Consider the following 26,943-nt stretch of genomic DNA (forward strand, 5'->3'; position numbering starts at 1 on the left):
CTTTAATCTCAAAATTTCCACTTTAATAACATAGTTTATTTTGTCATTAAAGTAGAACTTCATAAACTTCATCTTAAAATCGTTTAATTTACTAGTTTCTCAAATCCCATCGTAACTAAAGTAGCATGTTAAATGCTTTGTTTTGTATGTGTTCTTCTATGTGCTCTATGTGTGTGAATCACTATGTGCTTCTTAAACGGGCTTTCTCTTCCTCTGACACGACACAGAAACAATTACATTCATGATATTACAGCTCTCTGAATAATTTAAATACTGAGATGTATACCTGATATCATTTCAGTATTTAAATCATATCAATTAAAGCATATATTAAACATGGGAACACAGTGGAGCACTGATAGTGACAAACTCGTGCCCCATCCAGAGATTGTTCCTGCCTCACGCAAGATGCTTGCTGCGCCATGCGCGACCTTCGTTGAAATAATTTATTGCAGCATTACTGTCTCTTTCAAACGTATTAACCCCCAATTCCTCTCCTTCCTTTTCCTTTTCCAAGTACCCAATCGCCACACAATCAGCTCAGTAATAGAGTTAAGCCATCTGTAAGCTTAGAACTCTGATTGTTCAAAACTTTTAAGGAACATTGAAATATCTTCGTAATACGTGTTTAATTATTCTGTCAATCTATCCTTCCAGTCTTGCACCAGCCCCAGCAAGAACACAGCGCGAGGCAGGAACAACAGGGCTCCAGCTCCTTGCTAGCGCTGCAACATATAGATTATTTAAATGATGTTAACATTTTATCTGTATAATGTAATAAACATATTTTGCTGCATTTCATCTTAAAAATGATATCATCGTCATATGTAAAGTGGTGTAGGTTGCGCAATATTATAACTGTATCGCAAGTTTCCAGTGAAAATGTACAAACATTTCTACAAGGAGCACTTGATGGAGTGATGGATTGTGTTTATAATTCATGGGATGAAACTGTTTCTGAACCGCGAAGTCAGTACAGCAAAAGGCTCTGAAGCATTTGCCGTATGGGAGCAGTTCCATGGACAGTGCACATTGCTGGGGCAGCGTGTGCTAGATGATGTATACTGACAATTCTGTTTCTGATCAGCTGCTGTAGAGCTGTGATTCCACACTCAGATACAGTGATATAAATGCTCCGAGTGGTCCAGAGAGAGTAGTATGGAAAAAGATGAACTGCTGTGGCAACCCCTAATGGGAGCAGCTGAAAGAAGAAGAAGGTGCAGTGAGAGTAACAACGCTAAAGCAGCAATGGTATTTGGAATAGTTTGGCCATTCCGTGGACCATTATATTATTATAGGTTAATTACAATCAGATGCCTTAAACTAATAAACAATATGCGGTTAATTTCAGTGTATATGATAAAGCTGCGTCAGGGATGTGGTTCTAAAAAAGAAAGGGAAACCACACTTGAAAAAAAGCACTGTTTTAACACTGGGTGCCACCAGTTTGCAAAACCGAGCGGAGAACTTGCGTACGCCAGGGTATGAGCTAGCATGAAAATGTGTGTGGCTTTACGCCAAGTTTAGGTTTTATACATCAAGATTTGACCGTGGAAACGGGAGTACGCAACATTTTTGTGCGTATGCACCATTTATACATATGGCTCCAGGTGATTTATGGACCTAAATTAACAGTGCTGTACCAAAATTGAAATGAACTCACGTGGAAAACCATACCTATCAACCTTCTCTGACTCAGTGATAAAGCATCTAAAAAGCACTCAGATTTCCTCAAAAAAGTTGGGATAGTTGTTGCCATCAAAAAATACATTTTAATCCTTGTCTCACTAAATAATCCATTTTCTTTCATCAGTCCTTCTAAAATCGTCTTTTCACATACTGTATATAAACAACACTCTTTATATTGATTTGCTTGGCAAAGGCAAGCAAGCAGCTTAAAGCATAAACACTTCTGTGCTACAGACTGTTCCTATTCAAATGGTAAAACCATGGTTTATTTATTTATTTTTTTGGATGACACTGCATTGGCAACAAATTATGCTTAACATCAGCCAACTGCAGCATCATCTTGTTAAGAACACCTGACAACAACAACATTTATTTATATAGCACATTTTCTTACAAATGATGTAGCTCAAAGTGCTTTATATGATGAAGAAAGAGAAAAAAGACAAAATAAATAAGAAAATAGAATTTGGGAACACTAATTAAAATAGAATAAAAGTAAGGTCCGATGGTCAGGGAGAACAGAAAAAATGAAAAAAATCCAGACAAGAGGTGGATTATTAGATATTTCAACAAGAAGCTAGCATACCCCTTGCACCTGTGCCATTGGTCAGATTCTGTCTGAGGGCTGTAGTCTGCTCACCCCTGCCTTAAAATAATTTAGGAATGTAATTTTGTTGCTAAAACCATTACTAACTTACACCCAAGAAGGATCCATGTGTTTTTCTTCAAGATAAACCAGCTCAAGCATGTCAGTTTCAGGTTCTCAGCTGAAGCCAAAGTATATGTGATCTTTACATAAGGTTCTGGCAAATAAACCATTATTCTAACTTTAGTTCCTACTAGAAACAGGCAACAACCAGTACTTTGTGGTGAATTTAAATTTGTGCATATTTCAAGACGTTTTACCTCTTCAAAAATATATGTTTGACATAGGTTGGATGCAGAAAAAATCTGGTTTAGTGGTTAAGAAAAATAAAACAAAGACAAGGAAAAATGTCAGATGCTGTCCAGATTTTAATAACATTATGTACAGTTGTAATGTCATAAGTTAAATCCAAAGGGTTTTAAAGAAACCAGGCAATAGCAAAAATTAATCATGTACTGTATATTTAAAAAAGCTAGACAAACAGAAATTGGCAGAACACAGAGGACAATAACCAAGGACATATTTATTTTCCAAGCTCAGATGATTTTGAGTAAGAGCCAAATCAAACAGGTGAAAGAGTGTATTCCCAGAAAGAATTTTCACAGAACTAGTGTTTTTGTATTACTCTTTTTATCCACTTTCTAATTTATTCTAGGTACCTGTATTTTCCTTGAAGTTCAGCTGGTGACATGTTTTTTGTGTTCATTTCATATTTTTCTATAGTATTTTGTGTGGTGTTATAAACAGTATACAGTGTAGTGTACCTGGTTATTAGAAGCTACATGTTTACCAGTCAGGTACAAAGTGTTCTTGGAGATAATAAAGGTGGAATAAATTCTACTATGCTGCTGTAATTCACTATAACTTGTATTATGGATTATTTATTAAATATATACAGATACAGCTATATTTCCTGTTCAGCTCGATGAATTATCTATGATTTCAGGAAAACTTTAGTTTTTATCATTCAGAAATATTTTAAAGTATGCATTCATTATTAGTTCTTTTTGCTTAATTACACTTTAGCTGCTTACTTAGTGTAACCAGTAGTAGTGTGACGAGATCTCGTGGTACGAGATCTCGCGAGATCAGATTTGTCTTGTGAGATGCGTCTGGTCTCGTGAGAACGTGACGATATCCTTGCGTTATTGGCATGATGGAGTGTGAGGGATAAGTAAGGATAGAAGATGCGCCCGCGACATTTAAATCGTTGGTGTGGCAACATTTTGGATTCCTTGTGGAAATAAGAAACGGCGAAAAAATGACAGACAAGACAAAGACAATTTGCAAACACTGTAAGAAATTAATACCGTACACCTCTGCTAACACAAGCACTATGCAAAAGCATTTAGAAAACAACCACAGCTTGTTACTAAAAGCTGCGCCTGTGAAGAAAACGGAAAGCAATTCAGTTCGCATGAAAGGGCAAACAACCATAACAAATGCCTTTGCAGCTAAACAAATGCCTTTGCAGCTAAACTTCCACCATCCAATGCAAGAGCCACCGCAATAACAACAAGACATCGGCGTTTTCATTGCAGCCGATATGAGACCATTTTCTGTGGTGGAAAATCTGGGATTTCGGCGACTCATCCACACACTGGAACCAAAGTATGCCATCCCGTCACGCGCACATTTTACTCGCACGGTGGTCCCGACCCTCTACAAGGAGTGCAAGGTAAACGTTGTACAGGCTCTGAAAGAGGCAGAAACCATCGCCATAACTACTGACGGTTGGACTTCTAGGTGTACACAGAGCTATATCACAATTACAGCCCACATTATCAACAGTAATTGGGAAATGGTACATTTTGTACTGCAGACGCGCCCACTTTTTGAATCACACACAGGGGCAAACGTCGCTGAAGTTTTACAAGAAGCTGTCACACAGTGGGGTCTTAAAAAGCCAAACCATTGCATCGCTATTGTAACAGACAATGCGCGTAATATGGATGTGGCTGTGCGCGAGGCAGGATTTGAGCCACACATCAAATGCTTCGCGCACACAATAAATCTCGCTACACAGGCTGGCCTCGGTGTTGCGCATGTCGCTCGTTTGCTCGGGCGGGTGAGATGTGTAACTGCTTTTTTTCACCAGAGTTTTACAGCTGCCGCGGTACTGACGTCTAAGCAGAAGCTGCTACAACTGCCACCGCACAAATTAATAATGGACGTCACCACGTGATGGAATTCATCATTGGATATGCTGGTTCGTTACCTGGAGCAGCAGGCTGCTATAGCAGCAGCGCTCACCAGCCCAGAAATAAGACAAAATGCCCGAAACATTGACACACTGGATACCTGCCAATTTGTCAATGCCGAATTTCTTGTGAAAAAATGTAGACATGCTTATATTCTTAAAAAAGAACATGACCATATCTTAGGCTGTTCTGTATAGGTCATTACCTCATTACCTAGGTCTTAGCTCTTTTTCCATGCTTAAGAAAATTTTGTTCATTGTTTTTGCACTCTGAGTTTTAAGACAGCACTACTTTGATAGTTACACTAATTATGGTTAATTGCACGTAAAGGGATATTTGTGTTGTTTATTATTTATTTTTATTTATACTATTTAATTTTATTGTGCAATTAATTGCCTGTCAGTTTGTGGCAAAATATTTTGCAGTGTTTACATGTTATTACTGCATATCATTCATCAAAATAGAAGTTTTATTTCATAAAGTTGGTTTCAAAATGGACATGCATTTTTTGCATTTTGTGTTTTTCAGTTAAATAAAAGGCTATTTTTGCTATATATTTAAACATTGAGGATTTCTTTAAAAAAAATGTCTAAAAGTCTCGTCTCGTTCTCGTGAACCCAGTCTCGTGTCTCGTCTCATCTCGTGGGAAAAGCGTCTCGTCACACCCCTAGTAACCAGACATCCAGTTATTTCTGGGATAGTATGACGTATTAATACCAATTTAGATGCCCCAAATTATTCTTAAAGTCAAGTCAAGTTGGGGAGCATGCACTGGTACAGTGCGTTGCTGCACCCGCTACACAACGAAACAACTTGGGATCCCGGTTTGCAACCCCCCCCAAGCAGACACGCGGTCCAGTCCCACTCTCCGGAAATGACCCTCTATCTGCCACAGCCAGGTGTTACGTGGGCGACCCCTTGGCCTGGTCCAGCCACTCGGGTCCCCAACAATGACGATCTTGCGAGCTGGATCACCCCTGGAGAAACGCGCTACATGGCCATAGTGCCGTAACTGACGCTCCCTCACAATGCAGGTAATGTGCCTCATCCGGGACTCCATGAGCAACCACTCATTCGACACAAAGTCAAACCAATGGTACCCAAGGATTTTCCGGAGAGACACAGTACCAAAGGAGTCCAGTCTTCATCTCAGGTCACAGGTTAGCGTCCATGTCTCGCAACCATATAGCAAGACAGGAAGCACCAGGACTCTAAAGACTTGGACCTTTGTTTCTTTTTCATACATATTGGGAGCGCCACACACCCCTTTCCAGCGACCTCATGACCCCCCATGCTCTCCCAATCCATCTATTGACTTCATAGGAAGAGTCACCAGAGACATGAATGTCACTGCCAAGGTAAGTAAACCTCTCAACAAGGTCAACACTCTCTCGGCAAACAGATACACTGCTGATGGCTGTGCCCAAGAGGTCATTAAAGGCCTGGATCTTGGTTTTTATCCAGGACATTCGCAAGCGCAGATACTCAGACTCCTCTTTCAGTCTCTCGAGTGCCCCGATCAGAGCCTCCACTGACTCCGCGAAGATCACAGCATCGTCAGCAAAGTCAAGATCCGTGAGCCTTCCTTCACTAACAGATGTCCCACAGCCGCTGGACCTCACGACCTTGCCCAACACCCAGTCCATACAAGCATTGAACAGAGTAGGAGCAAGAACACACCCCTGATGAACTCCAGAATCAACTGGGAAAAACTCAGAGGTCCTGCCTCCACTCTGCACAGCACTCACAGTACCAGTGTACAGGCCGGCCATGATATTCAGCAACCTCGAGGGGATCCCATGAATCCTCAGGATGTCCCACAGGGCAGCTCGATCAATTGAGTCGAACGCATTGCGAAAATCGACAAAGACTGTAAAGAAACTCTGCCGATATTTGCATTTGCGCTCCACGAGAACCCTCAGTGTCAGGATGCTGTCGATGGTAGACTTCTTAGGTGTAAAACCAGACTAGTCCAGTCGCTGGTAGGTGAGCAAGTGATCACGGATCCTATTGAGGACGACCCTAGCAAGGACCTTACCCAGCACCGAATGCAGTGTTATCCCCCTGTAGTTGTTGCAATCCAGGCAATCACCCTTCCCTTTCCAGACAGGGACAACAAGTCCCGTTTTCCAGTCAGGTGGGATGATGCCAGTCTCCAAAATGGAAGCAAAGATATCCAAGGACCCAGAGATATCCAACGTCCTAGCCGGAGGATCTGCTTTGAGTAACTGCTCAAAGTAGCCAGCCCAGTGGGTCACAACTGCAGTGTCACCCGTAAGGACCATTACATCAGCTGCCCTGAGTGCAACTCTCCGAGGAACAGATTCAGATGTGTGTAATGCTTCGATTCCTCTGTAAGCAGGACGTGGGTCGCTAGACCACAGATGGTGTGTCACTTGCTCACAGATTCTCTAACAAATGCCTCTTTATCTGCCCTCAGAGCCCTCACAGCCGTCCCTCTCAGTTCCCAGTACAGACCAGGGGCCTCATGTATAACGCCGTGCGTAGAACTCATACTATAACATGGCGTAAGCACAAAAGCGGGAATGTGCGTACACACAGAAAAATCCAGATGTAGGAATCTGTACGCACGCAAACTTTCACGTTCTTTCACTACATAAATCCCGATCAGCGTGAAAAGTAACGTACGTGCACGTGCCTTCTGTCCCGCCCCAACTCCTCCCAGAATTACGCCTCTTTGAATATGCAAATCAATATAAATAGCCTTCTGTGAAAAGACAATGGGAAAAGCACAGGGGGAAATATAAGAATTTCAGTGAATACCAAGTGGAGGCAAAGGAAAAACGTACTATTTGTTGGTTTAAACAGTGGTATAATCAACAAAAGGAAGTTGATCGAGTGACAGAGTGTCGGAAAAACTCGAAGGCTCAAATTCACAAAGTCATACAGTGCCCAAAATAAAAAAGAAATCACATATCAAAGTCGCCGTTAAAAGGCGAGTCGTAGCCCACCGTCTGAGTGTCATATGAAAGTTTATTAGGGTACAGACAAAAAAAATAGGCACACAGTGGGAAAAAAGTACGAAATGTCAACTTTAATCTTGAAATTTCCACTTTAATCACGTAGTTTATTTTGCCATTAAAGTAGAACATCATAAACTTCATCTTAAAATCGTTTAATTTACTAGTTTCTCAAATCCTATTGTAACTAAAGTGGCACATTAAGTGCTTTGTTCTGTATTTGATCTTCTATGTGCTCTATGTGTGTGAATCACTACCTGCTTCTTAAACGGGCTTTCTCTTTCTCCGACAGGACACATAATCCATTACATTCGTGATATTACAGCTCTCTGAATAATTAAAATACTGAGATGTATACGTGATATCTTTTTCATGATGATAGGAATGAAAGCATGTTATTAAACATGAGGACACAGTGGCGCAGTGCTTGTTCATGTCTCACGCAAGAGGCTTGCTGCGCCATGCGTGACCTTCAATGAAATAATTTATTACAGAAGTACTGTCTCTTTCAAACGTACTAACCTCCAATTCCTGTCCTTACTTTTCTTTCTCCAAATACCCAATCGCCACACAATCAGCTTTATAGACGTGAAGCCATCTGTAAGCTTAAAACGCCGATTCTTCAAAACTTTTAAGGAACATTAAAATATCTTCGTAGTACATGTTTAATTATTCTATCCGTCTAGCATTCCAGTGTCACGTCAGCACCAGCAAGAATACAACGCAATGCAGGAACAATCCCTGAACTAGCTAGCGCTGCGGCACCGTGTACTCACATGTTTAATTATTAACAATACAGATTATTTAAATGAAGTTATTAAAGTTTTATCTGTATAATATAATCAACATATTTTGCTGCATTTCATCTTAAAAATGAATACCGTCATCATATGTAAATACGCGTTTTATAAAGTGGCGCAGGTTGTGCAATATTATAACTGTAGTGCAAGTTTACAGTGAGGTAATTGTACTTATAAGTAAACAGTTCTACAAGGAGCACTTGATGGACTGATTGAGTGCGTTTAGAGTTCTTGGGATGAAACCTTTTCTAAACCGCGAAGTCCGTACTGGGAAGTCTCTAAAGCATTTTGCCGTGGCTGAGTCAGCGTCTGCTTCATGCTGTATACCGATATTTCTCTTTCCGATCAGCTGCTGCTGTGATTCCTCACTCAGATACAGTGATATAAATACTCCGAGTGGTACAGTGAGAGTAATATGGAAAAAGATGATCTGCTGTGGCAACCCTTAACGGGAGCAGCTGAAAGAAGAAGAAGCTGCAGTGAGAGTTACAACGCTAAAGCAGTTATGGTATTTGGAATACTATGGCTATTCCCTGGACCATTATATTGCTGCAGGTTAATTACAATCAGATGCATTACACTCGTATACTCGGACTCCCTCGTACTGCTGGGAGACTTCAATGCTCACGTGGGCAATGACAGTGAGACCTGGAAGGGCGTGATTGGGAGGAATGGCCCCCCCGATCTGAACCCGAGTGGTGTTTTGTTATTGGACTTCTGTGCTCATCATGGATTGTCCATAACGAACACCATGTTCAAGCATAGGGGTGTTCATATGTGCACTTGGCACCAGGACACCATAGGCCTCAGTTCGATGATCGACTTTGTGGTCGTGTCGTCGGACTTGCGGCCACATGTCTTGGACACTCAGGTGAAGAGAGGGGCGGAGCTGTCAACTGATCACCACCTGGTGGTGAGTTGGCTTCGATGGTGGGGGAGGATGCCGGTCAGGCGTGGTAGGCCCAAACGTGTCGTAAGGGTCTGTTGGGAACGTCTGGCAGAGCCCCCTGTCAGAAGTAGCTTCAACTCCCACCTCTGGCAGAACTTTGACCATGTCCCGAGGGAGGTGGGGGACATTGAGTCCAAATGGGCCATGTTCCATGCCTCTATTGTTGAGGCGGCTGACCGGAGCTGTGGCCGTAAGGTGGTCGGTGCCTGTCGTGGTGGCAATCCTCGAACCCGTTGCTGGACACTGGCGGTGAGGGATGCCATCAAGCTGAAGAAGGAATCCTACCGGTCCCTTTTGTCCTGTGGGACTCTGGAGGCAGCTAATAGGTACCGGCAGGCCAAACGGAATGCAGCTTCGGTGGTTGCTGAGGCAAAAACACGGGCATGGGAGGAGATTGGGGAGGCCATGGAGAACGACTTTCGGACGGCTTTGAGGAGATTCTGGTCCACCGTCCGGCGTCTCAGGAGGGGGAAGCAGTGCAGTGTCAACACTGTATATGGTGGGGATGGTGCGCTGCTGACCTCAACTCGGGACGTTGTGGATCGGTGGGGGGGAGTACTTCGAAGACCTCCTCAATCCCAATAACATGCCTTCCAATGAGGAAGCAGAGCCTGGGGACTCGGAGGTGGGCTCCCCCATCTCTGGGACTGAGGTCACCGAGGTGGTCAAAAAACTACTTGGTGGCAGGGCCCTGGGGGTGGATGAGATACGCCCGGAGTTCCTAAAGAATCTGGATGTTGTAGGGCTGTCTTGGTTGACACGTCTCTACAACATCGCATGAACATCAGGGACAGTGCCTCTGGATTGGCAGATCGGGGTGGTGGTCCCCCTCTTTAAGAAGGGGGACCGGAGGATGTGTTCCAGCTACAGAGGGATCACACTCCTCAGCCTCCCTGGAAAAGTCTATTCGGGGGTTCTGGAGAGGAGGGTCCGTCGGATAGTCGAACCTCGGATTCAGGAGGAACAGTGTGGTTTTCGTCCTGGTCGCGGAACAGTGGACCAGCTCTACACCCTTAGCAGGGTCCTGGAGGGTGCATGGGAGTTCACCCAACCAGTCTACATGTGTTTTGTGGACTTGGAAAAGGCGTTCGACCGTGTCCCTCGGGGAATCCTGTGGGGGGTGCTCCGGGAGTATGGAGTACCGGACCCCCTGATAAGGGCTGTTCGGTCCCTGTACAACCGGTGTCAGAGCTTGGTCCGCATTGCCGGCAGTAAGTCGAACCCGTTTCCAGTGAGAGTTGGACTCCGCCAGGGCTGCCCATTGTCACCGATTCTGTTCATAACTTTTATGGACAGAATTTCTAGGCGCAGCCAGGGTGTTGAGGGGGTCCGGTTTGGTGGACTCAGGATTGGGTCACTGCTTTTTGCAGATGATGTTGTCCTGTTTGCTTCATCAGGCCGTGATCTTCAGCTCTCTCTGGATCGGTTCGCAGCTGAGTGTGAAGCGGCTGGGATGGGAATCAGCACCTCCAAATCCGAGACCATGGTCCTCAGCCGGAAAAGGGTGGAGTGCCCTCTCAGGGTTGGGAGCGAGATCCTGGAGGAGTTCAAGTATCTTGGGGTCTTGTTCATGAGTGAGGGAAGAATGGAGCGTGAGATCGACAGGCGGATCGGTGCGGCATCCGCAGTGATGCGGGCTCTGCATCGATCTGTCGTGGTGAAAAAGGAGCTGAGCCATAAGGCAAAGCTCTCAATTTACCGGTCGATCTATGTTCCTACCCTCATCTATGGTCATGAGCTATGGGTAGTGACCGAAAGAACGAGATCGCGAATACAAGCGGCTGAAATGAGTTTCCTCCGCAGGGTGTCTGGGCTTTCCCTTAAAGATAGGGTGAGAAGCTCAGTCATCCGGGAGGGGCTCAGAGTAGAGCCGCTACTCCTCCGCATCGAGAGGAGTCAAATGAGGTGGCTCGGGCATCTGATCAGGATGCCTCCTGGACGCCTCCCTGGTGAGGTGTTCCAGGCACGTCCAACCGGGAGGAGGCCCCGGGGAAGACCCAGGACACGCTGGAGGGACTATGTCTCCCAGCTGGCCTGGGAACGCCTCGGGATTCTCCCAGAAGAGCTAGAAGAAGTGGCCGGGGAGAGGGAAGTCTGGGCATCTCTGCTCAAGCTGCTGCCCCCGCGACCCGACCTCGGATAAGCGGAAGAGGATGGATGGATGGATGACATTACACTAATAAACAATATGCAGTTAGTTTCAGTGTATTTATAAAGCCACGTCAGGAATGTGGAGCTAAGAAAGAAAGGGTGTCCACGCAGGAACAGTAGCACTGCTTTGACGCTGGGTGCCGCCAGTCTGCAAAACCGAGCGGAGAAATTGCGTACGCCAAGGTATGAGTTACCGTGGAAATGTGCGTGGTTTTACGCCAAGTTTAGGTTTTATACATCGCAATTTGAGCGTGGAAACGGGAGTACGCAACATTTCTGTGTATACGCACCGTTTATACATGAGGCCCCAGAGTTGTCATTGAGCCGTGCACTGCGACTCCTCTCGGTGATATCCAGGGTGCCCTGCGAGATGAAAGACCTCCTTCTGGGAACACCGGTAACACCAACACAACCCTCAGCAACTTTCAGGGTCTTGTCACAGAAGGTCTCCCACATCACATTAGGATCGGCAGTCCTACCCAAATCTGAACGTTCCCCATAGAAACTTCATGCAAACTCATTAGAAACAGCCTGGTCTTGGAGTCTGGCCAAGTCCAGGCACATTTTCCTAGTAGGTGGTAACCTGCTGGACCTAAGCTGGATCCTAAGAGTAGCAACAACAAGTATGTGGTCAGAACTCACAAACTGGCCACTTCTGTAGACCCTGCAGTTTTGCAAGAGCCTCCAGCATCTGCCCACGAAGATGTGATCGATCTCCTTCACCGCACAACCTCTATTGGAGTACCAAGTCCAACGATGCAGTTCAGGGCACTGGAACCAGGATCCAGCGATTCCCAGCCCCTGACTTTTTGCAAAGTCAAGGAACATGGAGCCACTTTCACCACCGTCACAAGACCCATGGGGGCCGGGACAATCCTCATAGCCAGCCATGTCAGTGCCAGTGGCTGCATTGAAGTCACCCATGACTAGAGGAGTGTCACCTCGTGGGCACCCATCAACCACCAAGCAAAGCTGCGAATAAACTGTCTCCCTCACCAAGACATCACTCACCGCAGTCGGAGCATACACTGAGACAACAAACAAGGCACCCAGAGAATGCCGTAGTCTGAGTCTCATAATACGCTCGTTGAAAGGAGTGACATCGGACACCATTGGAAGAAGCCAATCCGCTACAGCAACAGCTACTCCCTGAGTATGACAGCCATCAGACCGACCAGACCAATAAAAGGTGTATCCACCTACAGAGATCTGGCCAGTCCCAGATCCGGTCTGCGCACCTCAGAGAGTGTTGACACTGAAATGCAGAGTTTATGCAGCTCCTCCGACAGCAGAGGAGAGACAAGATGTTCCATGCGCCCATCTGTATGGGCCGCCTCAAATTGGGACCCGAGTGCTGGCGTGCAGCGGGCGACGCCTCAGCACCACACCAGTTCTGATCTCCAACAGACCTGATCCTACTGGCTGTACAATGGTTTCGACTCTTCCGGGGATGGGACTCCCGAGGGTTTTCACCCATCCCCTTCATGATCCGAGCAGCCGCAGCAGAGCTACCCCCACGGAGAGCAAAAAGGAGTCCTTTCTGTAGTCTCTGAGCTTTGTGAAGTTTTTTTACGGTGGCTGGAGTGCCAATCCCGCCACCAACCCCCATGATTTCCCTACAAGTTGGAGGACCGCTTGCAGGGCTGGATGTAGTTTAACATCATATACATATATATGTTTTATGAAGTAAGGTATAGTAGATCATATATATATATATATATATATATATATATATATGTTTTACATATGTATTATATTTTACATTTGAGTCGCAGTGCTGCAATGTATGTAAAGAATCCATTGTACATAATGTTACTTTCCAAGTGCACTAATGAACTGTGTTTAATCAACAACTAGATTCTGTGCTTATGAAGTTCATTGACTGGGAACAGCATTTTACTCAGGTCAACAGGTAACTTTAGCTATGTAGGCACCTTGTGAAGGATCACTTTGATCTACAACTCTCGTACAGAAAAGAAGCAGCCCCACATCTCCAGTTAAAACTGTATTTTTTAATTTTAATTGTGTAAATTATAGTATGCATCTCAGTGGTTCTGACAATAATGCTACTAAATAGATTTGATTAAAAAATTGTAATTTGCGGTTAGTTAGTTGATTTCTTTTTATTATTACCGTTTTGTGTTGCATGTGTAAAACACTTTATTCAAAATGCTAACAACATTGGCTTTGAATCACATTAATCATATTGAACTAATTAATTACACAGGAAAGGTGCAGCTGCCCTAACTAATAAAACATAGGTTTGGTGTAGAAATGGAGAGTAGCACTGGGAGATGGGGGTCTTCAGGGGCTTAAGCCCCTGACCTCTGGCCCTCTGAGCTCTTCAGTGTCTATTATATACAAAATAGCCCCTGGTCAATGGTAATTATTTTATTTACGATAAACACATTACTTACTCAAAACACCATGGGGGACAGACCCACCTCTTTAATTTTTCATACGTACGAGTTGCATTCTTCAGATTTTTATCAATGTGTAACACCACGCGACAATCACACAGAGGGCTATGACCCTGGTCCTTGTACATCCTAGAGATACCCGTGGAAATGGAACTGCAGGTGATCTGCTGGCAGAAGATCCAGCCACGTTGGTCAGTAACAGCAAGGGCGGAGCAGGATTACAGTTTGCTTGGTGCTGATTACCAACCAGTATATCACACAACAGACTGAGGATGTGTTACAGTTTATGTGTATCCAAAGGGCCGCTTTTGCTTCCATGCATCTTCAGATGAGATTAAAAACTTTAAGATTATTGTAACTTTTTATATTACCCTTATATAATAAAGCAGTTACTTTCTAAGTTCTTATTTATTCATATACTGTAATTTTCACAAATTCTAACTAATATAAATAGCTAGATGGCCAACTTATTTCAGTTAGATTTGTTTTTTTTTTAATGGGGTAAAATTGATGCAAATTATATGCTTGATTTGGTCATTTTGTATTAATAGCTATTTTTCAATTGCTAATTATTTGAAAAATACTGTATTGGGCCTGCTTTCAAAAATGGTATGCAGAAAATTGAACAATTGGTTTCCAGATGCTCCAACACTAATACTCATCAATCAACGCCATTTTCACACAACTTGAATTGCAATCTACTATGTGTGAAAGCTATTGAGCCACCAGAAGCCAATTTGTGCTCGAATTTTAACTCATTGTAGAGTGCTGTTTAAAAACACGTATTTAATGTAGTCTACTAACACATGTAATTCTCTTATAACTATTTCTTTTGAATATGATTCATTGTTACAAACATTTCAATCAACATGTTTACTCCTGCTTGACTTGGCTATAAGAATATATTAGTTCATGAGGAAGTTACTTCTGCATGCAAGGAGAGAGAAATCATAAGAATTATTTAATCAGTGTGAATACTGATTAAGTAAACTGCATTTATGCACAACTTATTTTCAATCTATAGGGGGTGGCATTGAAAGGGGATTGTAATGGTTTGAGCAGTATAGGACATTCAGGAGTTGAATTCACTTATTGTAGACTACTAGGGCATCTGGTTTGCCTAAGGGACTAACTGGCTTCACTAAATACATTAACCTCCCAAAGACAAAAGGCTATATGAACATACACCATTATACTGTATGTGTTCATGTGCTCAAATGTGCAAGATTATTCGTGTGCCCTAGAAAGGATAGCTATAATATCTAAGGCTGCTTCCTGTCTTTCACACATTGCTGCTGAACTGGATAAAAGTACAGGAAAAGACTGACGATACACAGTTTGATCCTAAAGAACAATGTGTATATATATCACACAGCAAAACTAAAGAATTAGATAGTATAAAATTATAAAATGTCACCTTAATGCTGGTCTGCTTCCAGGTACAGGTTTTAAACTCCAGATTAGTCCTGTTGGCTCTCTACCATTGTATGTGCCTCCTAAACACTCATCTTCAACCACTTTAAAGAAAATCAAAACATAAATTTTTTAATTAAAATTTCATTCATCCATCAGTTTTCAAGCTTTCAGGCAGAGTGCAAGAGTATTTCCTTTCAGTTTAGAATTCAGCCTTTTGTAGGGTCTGTTTTGTCCCATCTACCATCCTCCTTTATTGCTTTTCTGATAACCCAATCTGGCCTTCCTGCTATCTTTGCAAGGCTTGTCAACAGTCTCTTTAAAATCATCCAGGCTCTCTATATGGCCTATTTTTATCCAATACTATTGATAAATATAATTTTTATTGTTTTCCACATATTGATCTGAGGAATGAAGGTTAGTAGGAACAAGACAGAATACATGTGTGTGAATTAGAGGGAGGTCAGTGGAATGGTGAGGATGCAAGGAGTAGAGTTGGCGAAGGTGGATGAGTTTAAATACTTGGGATCAACAGTACAGAGTAATGGGGATTGTGGAAGAGAGGTGAAAAAAAGAGTGCATTCAGGGTGGAATGGGTGGAGAAGAGTGTCAGGAGTGATTTGTGACAGATGGGTATCAACACGAGTGAAAGGGAAGGTCTACAGGACGGTAGTGAGACCAGCTATGTTATATCGGTTGGAGACGGTGGCACTGACCAGAAAGCAGGAGACAGAGCTGGAGGTGGCAGAGTTAAAGATGCTAAGATTTGCATTGGGTGTGACGAGGATGGATAGGATTAGAAATGAGTATATTAGAGGGTCAGCTGAGGTTGGATGGTTTGGAGACAAAGTCAGAGATGTGAGATTGCATTGGTTTGGACATGTGCAGAGGAGAGATTGCTGAGTATATTGGGAGAAGGATGTTAAGGATAGAGCTACCAAGTAAGAGGAAAAGAGGAAGGCCTAAGAGAAGGTTTATGGATGTGGTGAGTGAAGACATTTAGGTGATGGGTGTAACAGAACAAGATGCAGAGGACAGAAAGATATGGAAGAAGATGATCCGCTGTGGCAACCCCTAACGGGAGCAGCCGAAAGAAGAAGAAGAAGACTATTATTAAATATAATTTTGTTGAGAAACTTTTTGCACCCTGTTGCACTTCTATCCAGGACCATTTCTAGCTTTTTGGGAGCCCAATGCAAGATTCTGTTTGGGAGCCCCTATTTTGTAAGACTACTATAGGGAGAGTTCAAACCCTTTAAGATGACATGTGGCAATGCATCAATCTGTGACATTTTAAGAAGAAAACAGTCTAGATTCGTATATCTAAAATTCAAGTTAATGATCTCAGGTTGACCCAAGCAATTTAAACCTGCAGAAAATGACAATAAAATGTAAACAATGAGGCTCTTCTATATCCGAAAATATCCAACAGATACAGCATTTTCCTCAAATTTTCAGTTATGTCACACTAATAGAGAAATGTATTATTTTTAATAAATATAACTAAATAATAAATAAATATATAACATTACAATATACAGTGTCCTTTTAAATCATGTACTCAATTTCAAAGTTGTCACTTTTCAGACTTTTTCTGCTTTTATCTCTTTATCATAATAAAAATAGAGAGAGAATCACTAAGATTGAGAGAAAGACAGATAGACAGGGAGGTGAGTATCAAGGCACTGCACAGCTTACAATTTAAAGATTTACCCATTACAGGGGTGGCAGAAGTACAGAAATATATCACTTACATAAAAGTGCAAGTCCTCATCTATAAAAATTCTCTGTTAAAAGTCAAAGTATGCGTTAATCATATTTACTCAAGTCAAAGTATAAAATTACATGTTCTTAAGTGTATTTTACAGTATAAAAGTAAAAATTTCCTTTAGTTGAAAATTCTTCTGATTAAGAATCAGGTATAAGAAAGATGTTTAGTAAACAATTATTTATTTCAAGTTGTAAAAATGAAAAGACATAATAAAAAACACAATGAAAAACAAACATGCATTAAGTGCTTCAGTTACAAAGATCTGTCAAGAAGTCTTATAAATTACTTATACCGTACATCTGACAACTAATCTTGAATTAATTAATATTAAACTTAATTTCAATAATAAAATTAATTGGGCTTGGATTTATCTTATTTCTTTGGCTTCCATTCCAGTTGATTATCGCCTCATATTTCTGATTTCTGACATTATAATCAACATTAGCCCATATATTTGTCTGTATATATATATATATATATATATATATATATATATATGTATTGTAAAGAAAATACAAGAAGACAAGATATAAAGTGTTGGGATTCCACCCCATATAATGCCATTAAAGTATACTATACAAACAAAGTGAGTTATCATATAAGACTGAGTCAGATTGTGACTGACTAGCAGAGTGAAGAGTCGGATTTTTATAGGTGAAGGACAGAAAGGGGTGAGATCTCATTCAAAAATGACGTCTGCAGGAGGGAGCAGAGGAAAAGTGGAAGTGGGCGGAGTCTTAACTGGTCTTTCCTTCTGATGGTCTGTGGAAAATGGTGAAAAGGCATTAGTACCATTCATCAACCATTGTCTCTGCATCTTACTCCCAGTTAAACCCTTAGACTTCCTCCTATGTGCATGTGTGTGACATATAAATGCATATATATATATATATTTTATATACAGTATATGCTATCTATCACCTTGTGTTTTTATGACGGGCACAAAAGGCAACACATTCACCAAGGCTAGTTTTTGTGCCAGCCACTTGTATGGGACGTATTTTCTGACCTACTTGTATCTTCGATCTCATTAATAAGTACAGTTTTGTGTTACATTGGTTTGTCCATATCTTTACTGTCTAAATCACCACAGTTGCTGCCTGTGCTGTTCCTTTTGCTTCTCTCCCACAAACTTAATGTTTTCCATACGAAGAAATCAAAGATGTAAAATGTGCAAATAAATATATAATGGGATAGTCCCTCAATTTCGCACATATATATGAGAATAATTTAATAAAATTATTTGACCTAAATAGTTATTGCATAAAGCACAGATTTTTTTCCTTTGAAATGTAGTGAGTTAAAGGAAAAAGTCACAAACAAATAATTCTATCAATGTGTCCTAGTTGAAAGTTAAAATGCTCAAGTAAAGATACAGATAGCATGCCTCAAAATTTTACTTAAGAACAGGAATGAGGTTATTTTACTTCATTACTTTCCACCTCTGATCCATTGCAACATCATTAACAAATACTTTACCTTTATTCTTCTTATTTACTTTTCTTCTTCAAGTTTCTTCTTTGTTTTTTTTTCAGCACCAGAAGGATAAGCCCTTTTTGATACCATCTTAGGTATCAATGTAGCTTTGGCTACTGTTATTTGCCTCTTCACGTGATGCGCGGCTGTCAGCGAGTCGTCCCATCAGACCTGTCAGTAGATGTCACGCATTGTGTGACATGACAACCTAGTGACAATCATTAATTTTGATTTGATTCCACCACAAACGCAAGCCAGATCTTCCTTATCATTGCAGCTTAGTTTTGTTTATATTCTACATTTAATTTTTAAGCATATAAGTGCTTCATTAAACACATGATGAGGTTTAGCTGGCTACAAACAGACAGGTAATGTTAATACTCCCCAAATATATTGAGGCTGAACCTGTGGCTTTGGGGGGGGGACCTAGTGGCTTTGGAAGCCCTATGCATCTTCATAGTCTGCATATAGAACATATCTGCTTCTACCTTTCATAATCCTTCTTTTTCAGTTTACGGCAGGTTACATGTTTTTTCCCTTTGGCAGCACTTGAGAGTGGGCCTACGTGACACAAACCTGTTGTATTACATCTTGTATGTTTCTATTCTATAGCTGTTTTATATTATGCATTATTTATTTGAATTATTATCTTCCTTGTTTTATGTTATTTCTTTTAACTCTGGTTTCTTATATACTGTCCATTCCTTGTACTTTGTGAGTTTAGCCCCGGGAAGCAGCGTCACCCTGACCCTGTCACTGCTGCTGGATCCTTCTTTTGGCTATAACAATCAGAAGGGGAGATGCAGTAATGAATCATTGAGTTTGTGAAGTGTCACCTTGTGAGTATTACTGTTTCTTTAAATGTATTGGCTTTCATGATTTACTTGCTCTGTTTACTGGATTTCAGCCTTGGATTATGTAATAATTAATGTAATTATGTAATGATTATGAAATACGTTTGCCTGTTAGGCACAAGTTTTGTTGCTCTTTTGAGAATTCTGATATTTTTCAACTTTTGTGAAAAAGGTATTTATGTATAAAGATTAATTGTAGGATTACTCCATATAAGACAGCATTTAATAGCTTTATCTCTCTTGTTAGGTCATTTTGAGATACGCTTTTGTAAATCTCGTTAATTTTCAAACTTTTAAGCCAGCTACCTATTTGGCCCTGAGTAGGTTGAAGTCTGCTGGTAGTAATTAAGGACTGGTGGCCTTGGAGTAAGCCTCTGCTGGATTTACGGCTTATCTTGGAGACCTTACTCCCCTTTTCATCATGTTTGTGACTCTGTATTACAACCAAGCTGTTGTGTTACTTTGACATTATGATGTTCCAATCCTTACAGAATTCATCTTTTGAGTTTATCTTTCTTCTTTATTTGCAGCTCCCGTCAGTTTTCAGAACAAGTGTCATATCCCTAACTGACTCTCTTCTTTCTTACCCTCTTTACTCACACTTTCATTACTATTCACCTGAGAAGAAGCATGACTTGTGACAGTGCGAGTCAGCCCCATGATATCGGGTCCTTCTGGGGAGCCTTCTTGAACCTGCTACTGCCAAGTACGTAGCCAAGGGATGAGCTAGCGGATGAGGACACAACACACATAGTAAAGAGTAGGTGAAAGTGCACCAGTGCTTTTATTTAAAACTCCAAAACAGTGTTCAAATGTGCAGTGGAAAAGTTTCCATAATAAATAAATAAATAATTCATAAAAATGAATTGTGGAGGTTTAAATCCAAATACATAATCAACTAAAACAAGGTTAAATAAATAATAGTTTAGAATGATCTACATGAAACAATGAGCCCTGGTGCAACCCTGTAAAAATTGACGCCTCCTCTGCTCACCTCTCTTGAATCCTTGCAGCAGAGGAGACGCCCCTCTGACAGATACAGCCTTCCTTTTGATTGCAGGTCTGGATCCCTGCTGTTTCCATGGCTCCCAGGCTCGGGTCCTTATTGTCCATATACCTAAGTAAGGCTCACAATTCGAGCCTTCTTTCACCAACTCCCGCTGTCTTCATGGACTTAAGCAGTGAGCAACTGCTCAGCCAGAGTGATCCACATTAGGAGCCCTGAGCATCAGTGTCACGCTTTCTCCAGGACTCTCCTCCTGCCTGCCTGCATCCTCTCATAGTTGAGCTCAATCTGTTTCACTCACTTATTCGCTCTTGCACCGGGTCTCTCTCCCATCTTCCTTCCTTCCTGCCTATCTTTCTTTACTTTAACCTCCTTTCTTTCTTTCTTTCTTTCTTTCTTTCTTTCTTTCTTTCTTTCTTTCTTTCTTTCTTTCTTTCTTTCTTTCTTTCTTTCTTTCTTTCTTTCTTTCTTTCTTTTTCTCATGCCCATTCCCCCTTATATGCCTCTATGGGTGCAGCGTCTCAATCGCACACCACAGAAGGCCGATTCAGCAATTAAGACAGACCACACCCTCACGCTCAGGTGCATTTTGTCTCATTTACCTCACCAACCTCCCGCTGCTCTGTGAGCACACACACACACGGAGACTGAGCCACCTAATTAATTATTTATTTAATTTAAAACGGACCACTAATTTCCCAGCTGCAGACCCGCTAGTCCACATGTCTCTAATCTTAACTATGTACTCAGCAAATCATCCTGCTAAATTTGCTTTTAATTTCACTTCAACTCAGTGAACTTCTCCGTAGTATTTTCCTTGTTTCTGGGCACAATATTTCCACTCCAGAAATCCCTACTGTCACCTCACACAATTTAAAATACTTCATAGACATTATCTCTCTCCTTAAAACATTTTCTAATGAATCTCACTGCTAATTGGTTTCGCCACTTTTGTTCCCATGGTTTGTCTGGAACCTTTCTGTATATATTCTGGCACTGCCCTCTGTCTTTTATTTCCCCCTTACTTTCTGGAAATATTACTCCAGTGCCCCAGACCCTGTCTTTCTTGTATCTTTCTACACTCTCTCACTTGTAACAAATAAATTGTTTTGTGTTGGCACTTTAGCAGCCAAATTACTCCATGAATTCTTGATGAAAAATCCCTGAGCTTGTCAGTTTTAACAGCTAGAGTTTTTCATTCTTTAATTTAATTGACCTTGAACTATCCTCATTAAGAATTAACTGGGCATCATTTAAATCCATAGAGACCTGAAATCTCATTTATAAAACTTTTCATGGATGCAAGCATGAAAAAGCATGTACAGCATAAAACAGGAAAGTGCATACAGCAACAAATAGGATTTACAACACCTTGCATGCACACATTTGAATGCAATTTACCCTTTTTAAATCACAGTCATCTTGCAAATATGTGAATACGCCTTGAGACCACCCTTTATGGAGCATTCTAATTAACCTCATACATATGTTATGAACAGATTTACCTTTAAGGTAAGACAATGCGAAAAGTGAGGCAAAAGGCAAAAACATTGCTAATCTTTAAAAGCTCACTCACTTCTTATATGACCACTTGCACAGTCTCCAAGCAATGTCAAACAGGCCATGCTGTGCCTAACCATTAGGCTATGAATGGGCTATGGGGTGTGCTATTTAAAGCTTTATGTATGCAGGGAGTGAATCACACCTGTATTTTTACTTAATGCAATTGCTAACAACAAAAGATTGCATTGTTTTCTAACCATGAGAAGTGACAACAGTTAGTTGATATACAGTAAAGTGACATAAAATTAAAGCTCTTCAGTGCAAATAAGTAGCATTGGTCCCTTAAAAGTCAAACAAATACATCCACATTCATCACTTTGAGGTTTAAACTACTTGTCACATCAGTTATTATCTATTAGATAGATAGATAGATAGATAGATAGATAGATAGATAGATAGATAGATAGATAGATAGATAGATAGATAGATAGATAGATAGATAGATAGATAGATAATATCTATCTATCTATCTATCTATCTATCTATCTATCTATCTATCTATCTATTATGAAATATGAATTATTATACAGGAGTCATTATTTATCTGTTTTGACTGTATTTCCCTACTTCATCAAGGGTGTCATCTTTCCCCACTTTCTCTGAAATGTTGTGTACGCACGGGTCAGAGTAAATATATGCAAGTTTTCACTTCAGTTTCCTTTGTAAATCCCGACTTTTTTGTGGAAAGTAGCCTATTCAGACCTCTTTTTTGTGCATATGTAAGCTTTATAAATCTGGCCCCCTTGTCATCCAGTTAAAACTTTTTATATATAAGCTTGACTGATATTATCCTTGTCATTCTTCTAACTTTCTTGAATGGTGTGGTTAGTTTACTATTTCTCTAGTGTTCCCACTCCCTTAATCCATTCATCAGTTTATTTTTATTTTAGCTGAAAATTGGGTTATTTGTGGGATTGAGTGGGATGGGAGGTTGCCTGCAATGTGGATTACACTGTTGTTTCTTCTTAATTGGCCTTTCCTCATGTTGTACACATTTTAACTTAAAATGTTAAAAAATTGTAACACACTTAATCCAATTCAGGGCCTTAGTAGGCAGGAGCCTATCCCAGCATTGGTTGCAAGACAGGGGATCAATCTTAGAAAGGGTACCAGACAATCATAGGGCATACAATAATAATGCTATGACTATTTGTGAAATTGAAGCATTAAAAATTAATTTAATAAACTGATAACTACATTCTGCAAAATCAATTAATCAGACCTACTAAACCTAACAACACCAAGAACAACTAATTCTGGAATGGAAAAGTGTACACTTCACATAAACAGGGCTATTTGTTTCTTCCTGCCTTGTGCCCTGTGATGGCTGGGAAAGGCTCCAGCAGACCTCCATGCCCCTATTCAGGACTAAGTGGGTTAGAAAATGACTGACTGACATAACATACACATTTTTGGCATGACAGCGGCTTGGCATGTTTTCTCACACTGGGCTCTGGAGCTTTGAAGCAGCACTACTAGAAACCAGTGTCAAATTTAACACTGTCTAGCATCCTTCAGTAAAGTACATTTTTCCCATATTTACTCCATATCTAATTGGGTATATACCATTACCAGAGTCACACTGTAAGAATAAGAGAAAATTGTCCAAATACAAAGTTGTTAGCCAAAGAATTACTAAGTAGTAAGTGAGTGTAACAAGAAAACCTAATTCAAATTTTCCAAGTACACTTCTATAACTAAATCAATTTTAGTTTATTTATTATTTGGGGGAAAAAATAAAATGTGCTTGTACCATTTACCACTCCGTTATCATCACTGACATAATGACCATATGCATGCCAGAAGTCTTTGTCTTCGGAATTAAGTAGAGATCGTATGGTGATTGCTTGCTTTGGAGACAGTCCTGAAATAACTATGACAATATTTTCATCCACTAGACCTCGAGTTGGTGTAACTGTCATTTTGGGACATATAGTGCTAGTCTCCATTTCTGGCAATTGATCTGCAACATAGAAAAGAGAAAAATGCCAATCAGAACTTTGTGTGTTTCAAAACAATACCATGTTTGTGATCCTCTGCTTATGGTAATGCAAGGTTTACCAAAAATGTCCTATTCTACTCTCCAATTTTTTAACATAAACACCTCAAGTTCCCATTAAAGCATGTAAATTATTAGAAGTTTATTAAGGCTGCACTACTACCATTTCAGAAGAGGGGTGAATTTGGGATAGCATTTTACTCGTTTCTCAGTGAGACAAAACTGTTTAACTGTGCACACCTTATGAATGCCAAACAACAAATTTACTCATTCATTTTTTTAAATCTGCTTTCCCAAATAGGCTAGTGACCCCCAACAGCAACAAGCACAGTTGTATTTGCATACCCACAGAAACAAGCATTCACTCAATGTAGAACAATTTAGAGTGATATAATATCTGTGAATTGTAGGAGCAAATTAAAAAAGGAAGTAAGAAAATCATACCAGTGAGGATATTTTGCAAGATGATCACCAATGCAGCTTTGAGATTAGCACATTCGCTTACCATTACATTAAATTTGATTTAGATTTTTGATTTGAAGTAAATCCCTGAGGCCTATTTAAGAAAGGATGTTTCAGATGCCAACAACATGCAAAGACGTCTTGAATAACTTACTCCTTATTGCTGTTGTCCAAAATAAAGGTTATATTTTCAATGCCAGCTGTTACCTTAATAATCATCCGAAATCATGCCAATGTTCTCCTCCTCCATAACTGCCAACAACAGCCGGGGATGGCAAAATGTTAGGAAGATCACTGATCCAACAATTTCTGGACAAGACTATTCAAGTTAATTAATTTTTGGGTCGGATTTTCACTGATGAGACACACTATACACACACTATAAAAATGAAATTCTCCAAAGACTGCCCTAAAATACACAGACATGTATATTTCCCTTGATACCCCTGCTGTTCTAAAAGTCCATTTTTCTGCTTTGTAATTACATACTGTTAGCATAGGCAAACACCTCTTGGCAGGTTATTTCCACTGTTTCATAACCTTGAGTTCACTGCTCAGATGAACGTGTAATTAAACTGGAGCAAAAAAACAACAAATGAGAGGAAAATATAACTGACAAGTTTTATTTTTTATTACAAGGTGAAGAAACCAATACTGATTTTTTTTGTGATTTTTTATAGTAAACCTGACTGATAGACACATTGTAGGAGAAAGGATAGGAAAGTGGACTTATGGATGTATATATTGAAACAGCTACATATTTAGTATTAATCACTAATTTAACTATTCAGTACATACAAATAAAACATTCATATGTAATTTACATATGCAAATTATGTTACCTTTGTCAAATAACTGTGCTGTTCTAAAACTCTATTAATTTAATTTCTGAACTCTATCAGTTCTTGTTTATTCTATGTACTTTTTCACAAACTGGAGAGTTCATTCTTCTTTACTAATACTGTGCTCTTAATTGTGTGTATAACGTTTGGTACATCTGATGAAAGCTACACAGACTTGATGTTGTGTCTCTAACATTCTTTACTATTTTGTTTCAGCATGGGAATAAACTTTACCTACTTTTTTCCTTTTGTAGATGCATTCTGAAACAGCCCTTCACTCTATGGCAAAAGAATATATTATACAAATGTCCTGTGACACATTCATGAGGCATTTCATCATGCACATTCTGCTTAACAGCAAAAAAAAAAACAATCTACAATCTAATTGACAAGCTGTAACCTACATCCATCCATCCTTCAACTCATGTAATCCAGAGCAGAATCAAAAGCAAGGTAGAAACCAACCCTGGATTGGATATCAGTCCATAGCAGGGCACACATACAAACTAACTCACTCATCTATTAACCAAACATGCACGGCTTTGGTATTGTTATAAGACAGAGTCTCACACATGACTAAGATGGGTTAAGGTCTCCAAAAAGCAGCCATAAAGGAAGTCAGGACCTTCGATAACCTGCCCATGAAAGGAATACCTGAAAAGAGCCAGACCCTAACTGCTACCTGCTCACTGTGGCCAAAGCTGGCCCCAAAAAGTGTGTGTGGGCTGGCTTTAAAAGTTCAAAAACCAAAGAAAGTCCCATAATATATAAAAATGTTGCACAAGGGAGAGAACAGTCAAATTGTGGCTTGTACAGGCAAGTCAAACAAAGTGTCTCTTTAAATCAAGACTATTTCCATTCATCCATTTTCCAACCCGCTGAATCCGAACACAGGGTCACGGGGGTCTGCTGGAGCCAATCCCAGTCAACACAGGGCACAAGGCAGGAACCAATTCCGGGCAGGGTGCCAACCCACCGCAGGACACACACAAACACACCCACACACCAAGCACACACTAGGGCCAATGTAGAATCGCCAATCCACATAACCTGCATGTCTTTGGACTGTGGGAGGAAACCAGAGCACCCGGAGGAAACCCACGCAGACACGGGGAGAACATGCAAACTCCACGCAAGGAGGACCCGGGAAGCAAACCCGGGTCCCCAGGTCTCCCAACTGCGAGGCAGCAGCGCTACCCACTGCGCCACCGTGCCGCCCATCAAGACTATTTATTAACAAAAATAAAAAATACGACAAAATTGCTGAAAAGGGGAAAAATGAGTTGTCTAAAAGGTAATCTAAGGAGAATAAATTCCAATGTTCAATCCACAAGTAGAATCCAATAAACAGTAGCACAAAAATTAAAGAAACCTGGGCAAAACAAGAAAAAACAATACTCACATTTAATTCCAAATACAAACTGAATATTCTGCTGAGTCTCTCTCTTTTCTGAAGGCATATAAAGGCAGAAGGAAGAGCCAGCATCAGTGATCACAGGGTGGTCCGGCCTCATGAGGCTCCACCCATAAAGCACAAAAAATGGCAGCACATTTAAAGCCGCAGAATACAAACACCAAATAACAAAGCAAAATTAATAGAAATAACATGCAATCATGAAAAAAATATTATTTAAAACCAACAAAAATAACCCATAAAAATGAAACTACACACAAGGCAAGGAAAGAAGCCTGACTGCATCACGACAGACATGTTGGTAAA

At 40.8% G+C, this 26,943-nt stretch overlaps 1 protein-coding gene across 3 annotated transcripts in view; it reads right to left on the reverse strand.

The window, feature by feature from the left end:
- Positions 1-26,701, reverse strand: part of LOC114659473 (acyl-coenzyme A thioesterase 1-like) — a 56,191-nt gene extending 29,490 nt beyond the window's left edge. Inside the window, exons 1-3 of one of the 3 annotated variants that reach the window (XM_028811987.2) lie at positions 26,626-26,701; positions 23,674-23,883; positions 15,255-15,354 (exon numbers count right to left, since the gene is read on the reverse strand). In XM_028811987.2, coding sequence (XP_028667820.2) covers positions 15,255-15,354; positions 23,674-23,883; positions 26,626-26,683 — 368 coding nt within the window. In that variant the 5' untranslated portion in view covers positions 26,684-26,701. Of the gene's footprint in view, positions 1-15,254; positions 15,355-23,673; positions 23,884-24,535; positions 26,533-26,625 lie in introns of those variants that run through there. The other 2 variants (XM_051923850.1, XM_051923839.1) reach the window with 2 other exon arrangements.
- Between the last annotated feature and the right edge of the window lie 242 nt (positions 26,702-26,943).

The sequence above is a fragment of the Erpetoichthys calabaricus genome, chromosome 1, assembly GCF_900747795.2.
Source record: "Erpetoichthys calabaricus chromosome 1, fErpCal1.3, whole genome shotgun sequence".
In the NCBI taxonomy this organism is placed as follows: domain Eukaryota; kingdom Metazoa; phylum Chordata; class Cladistia; order Polypteriformes; family Polypteridae; genus Erpetoichthys; species Erpetoichthys calabaricus.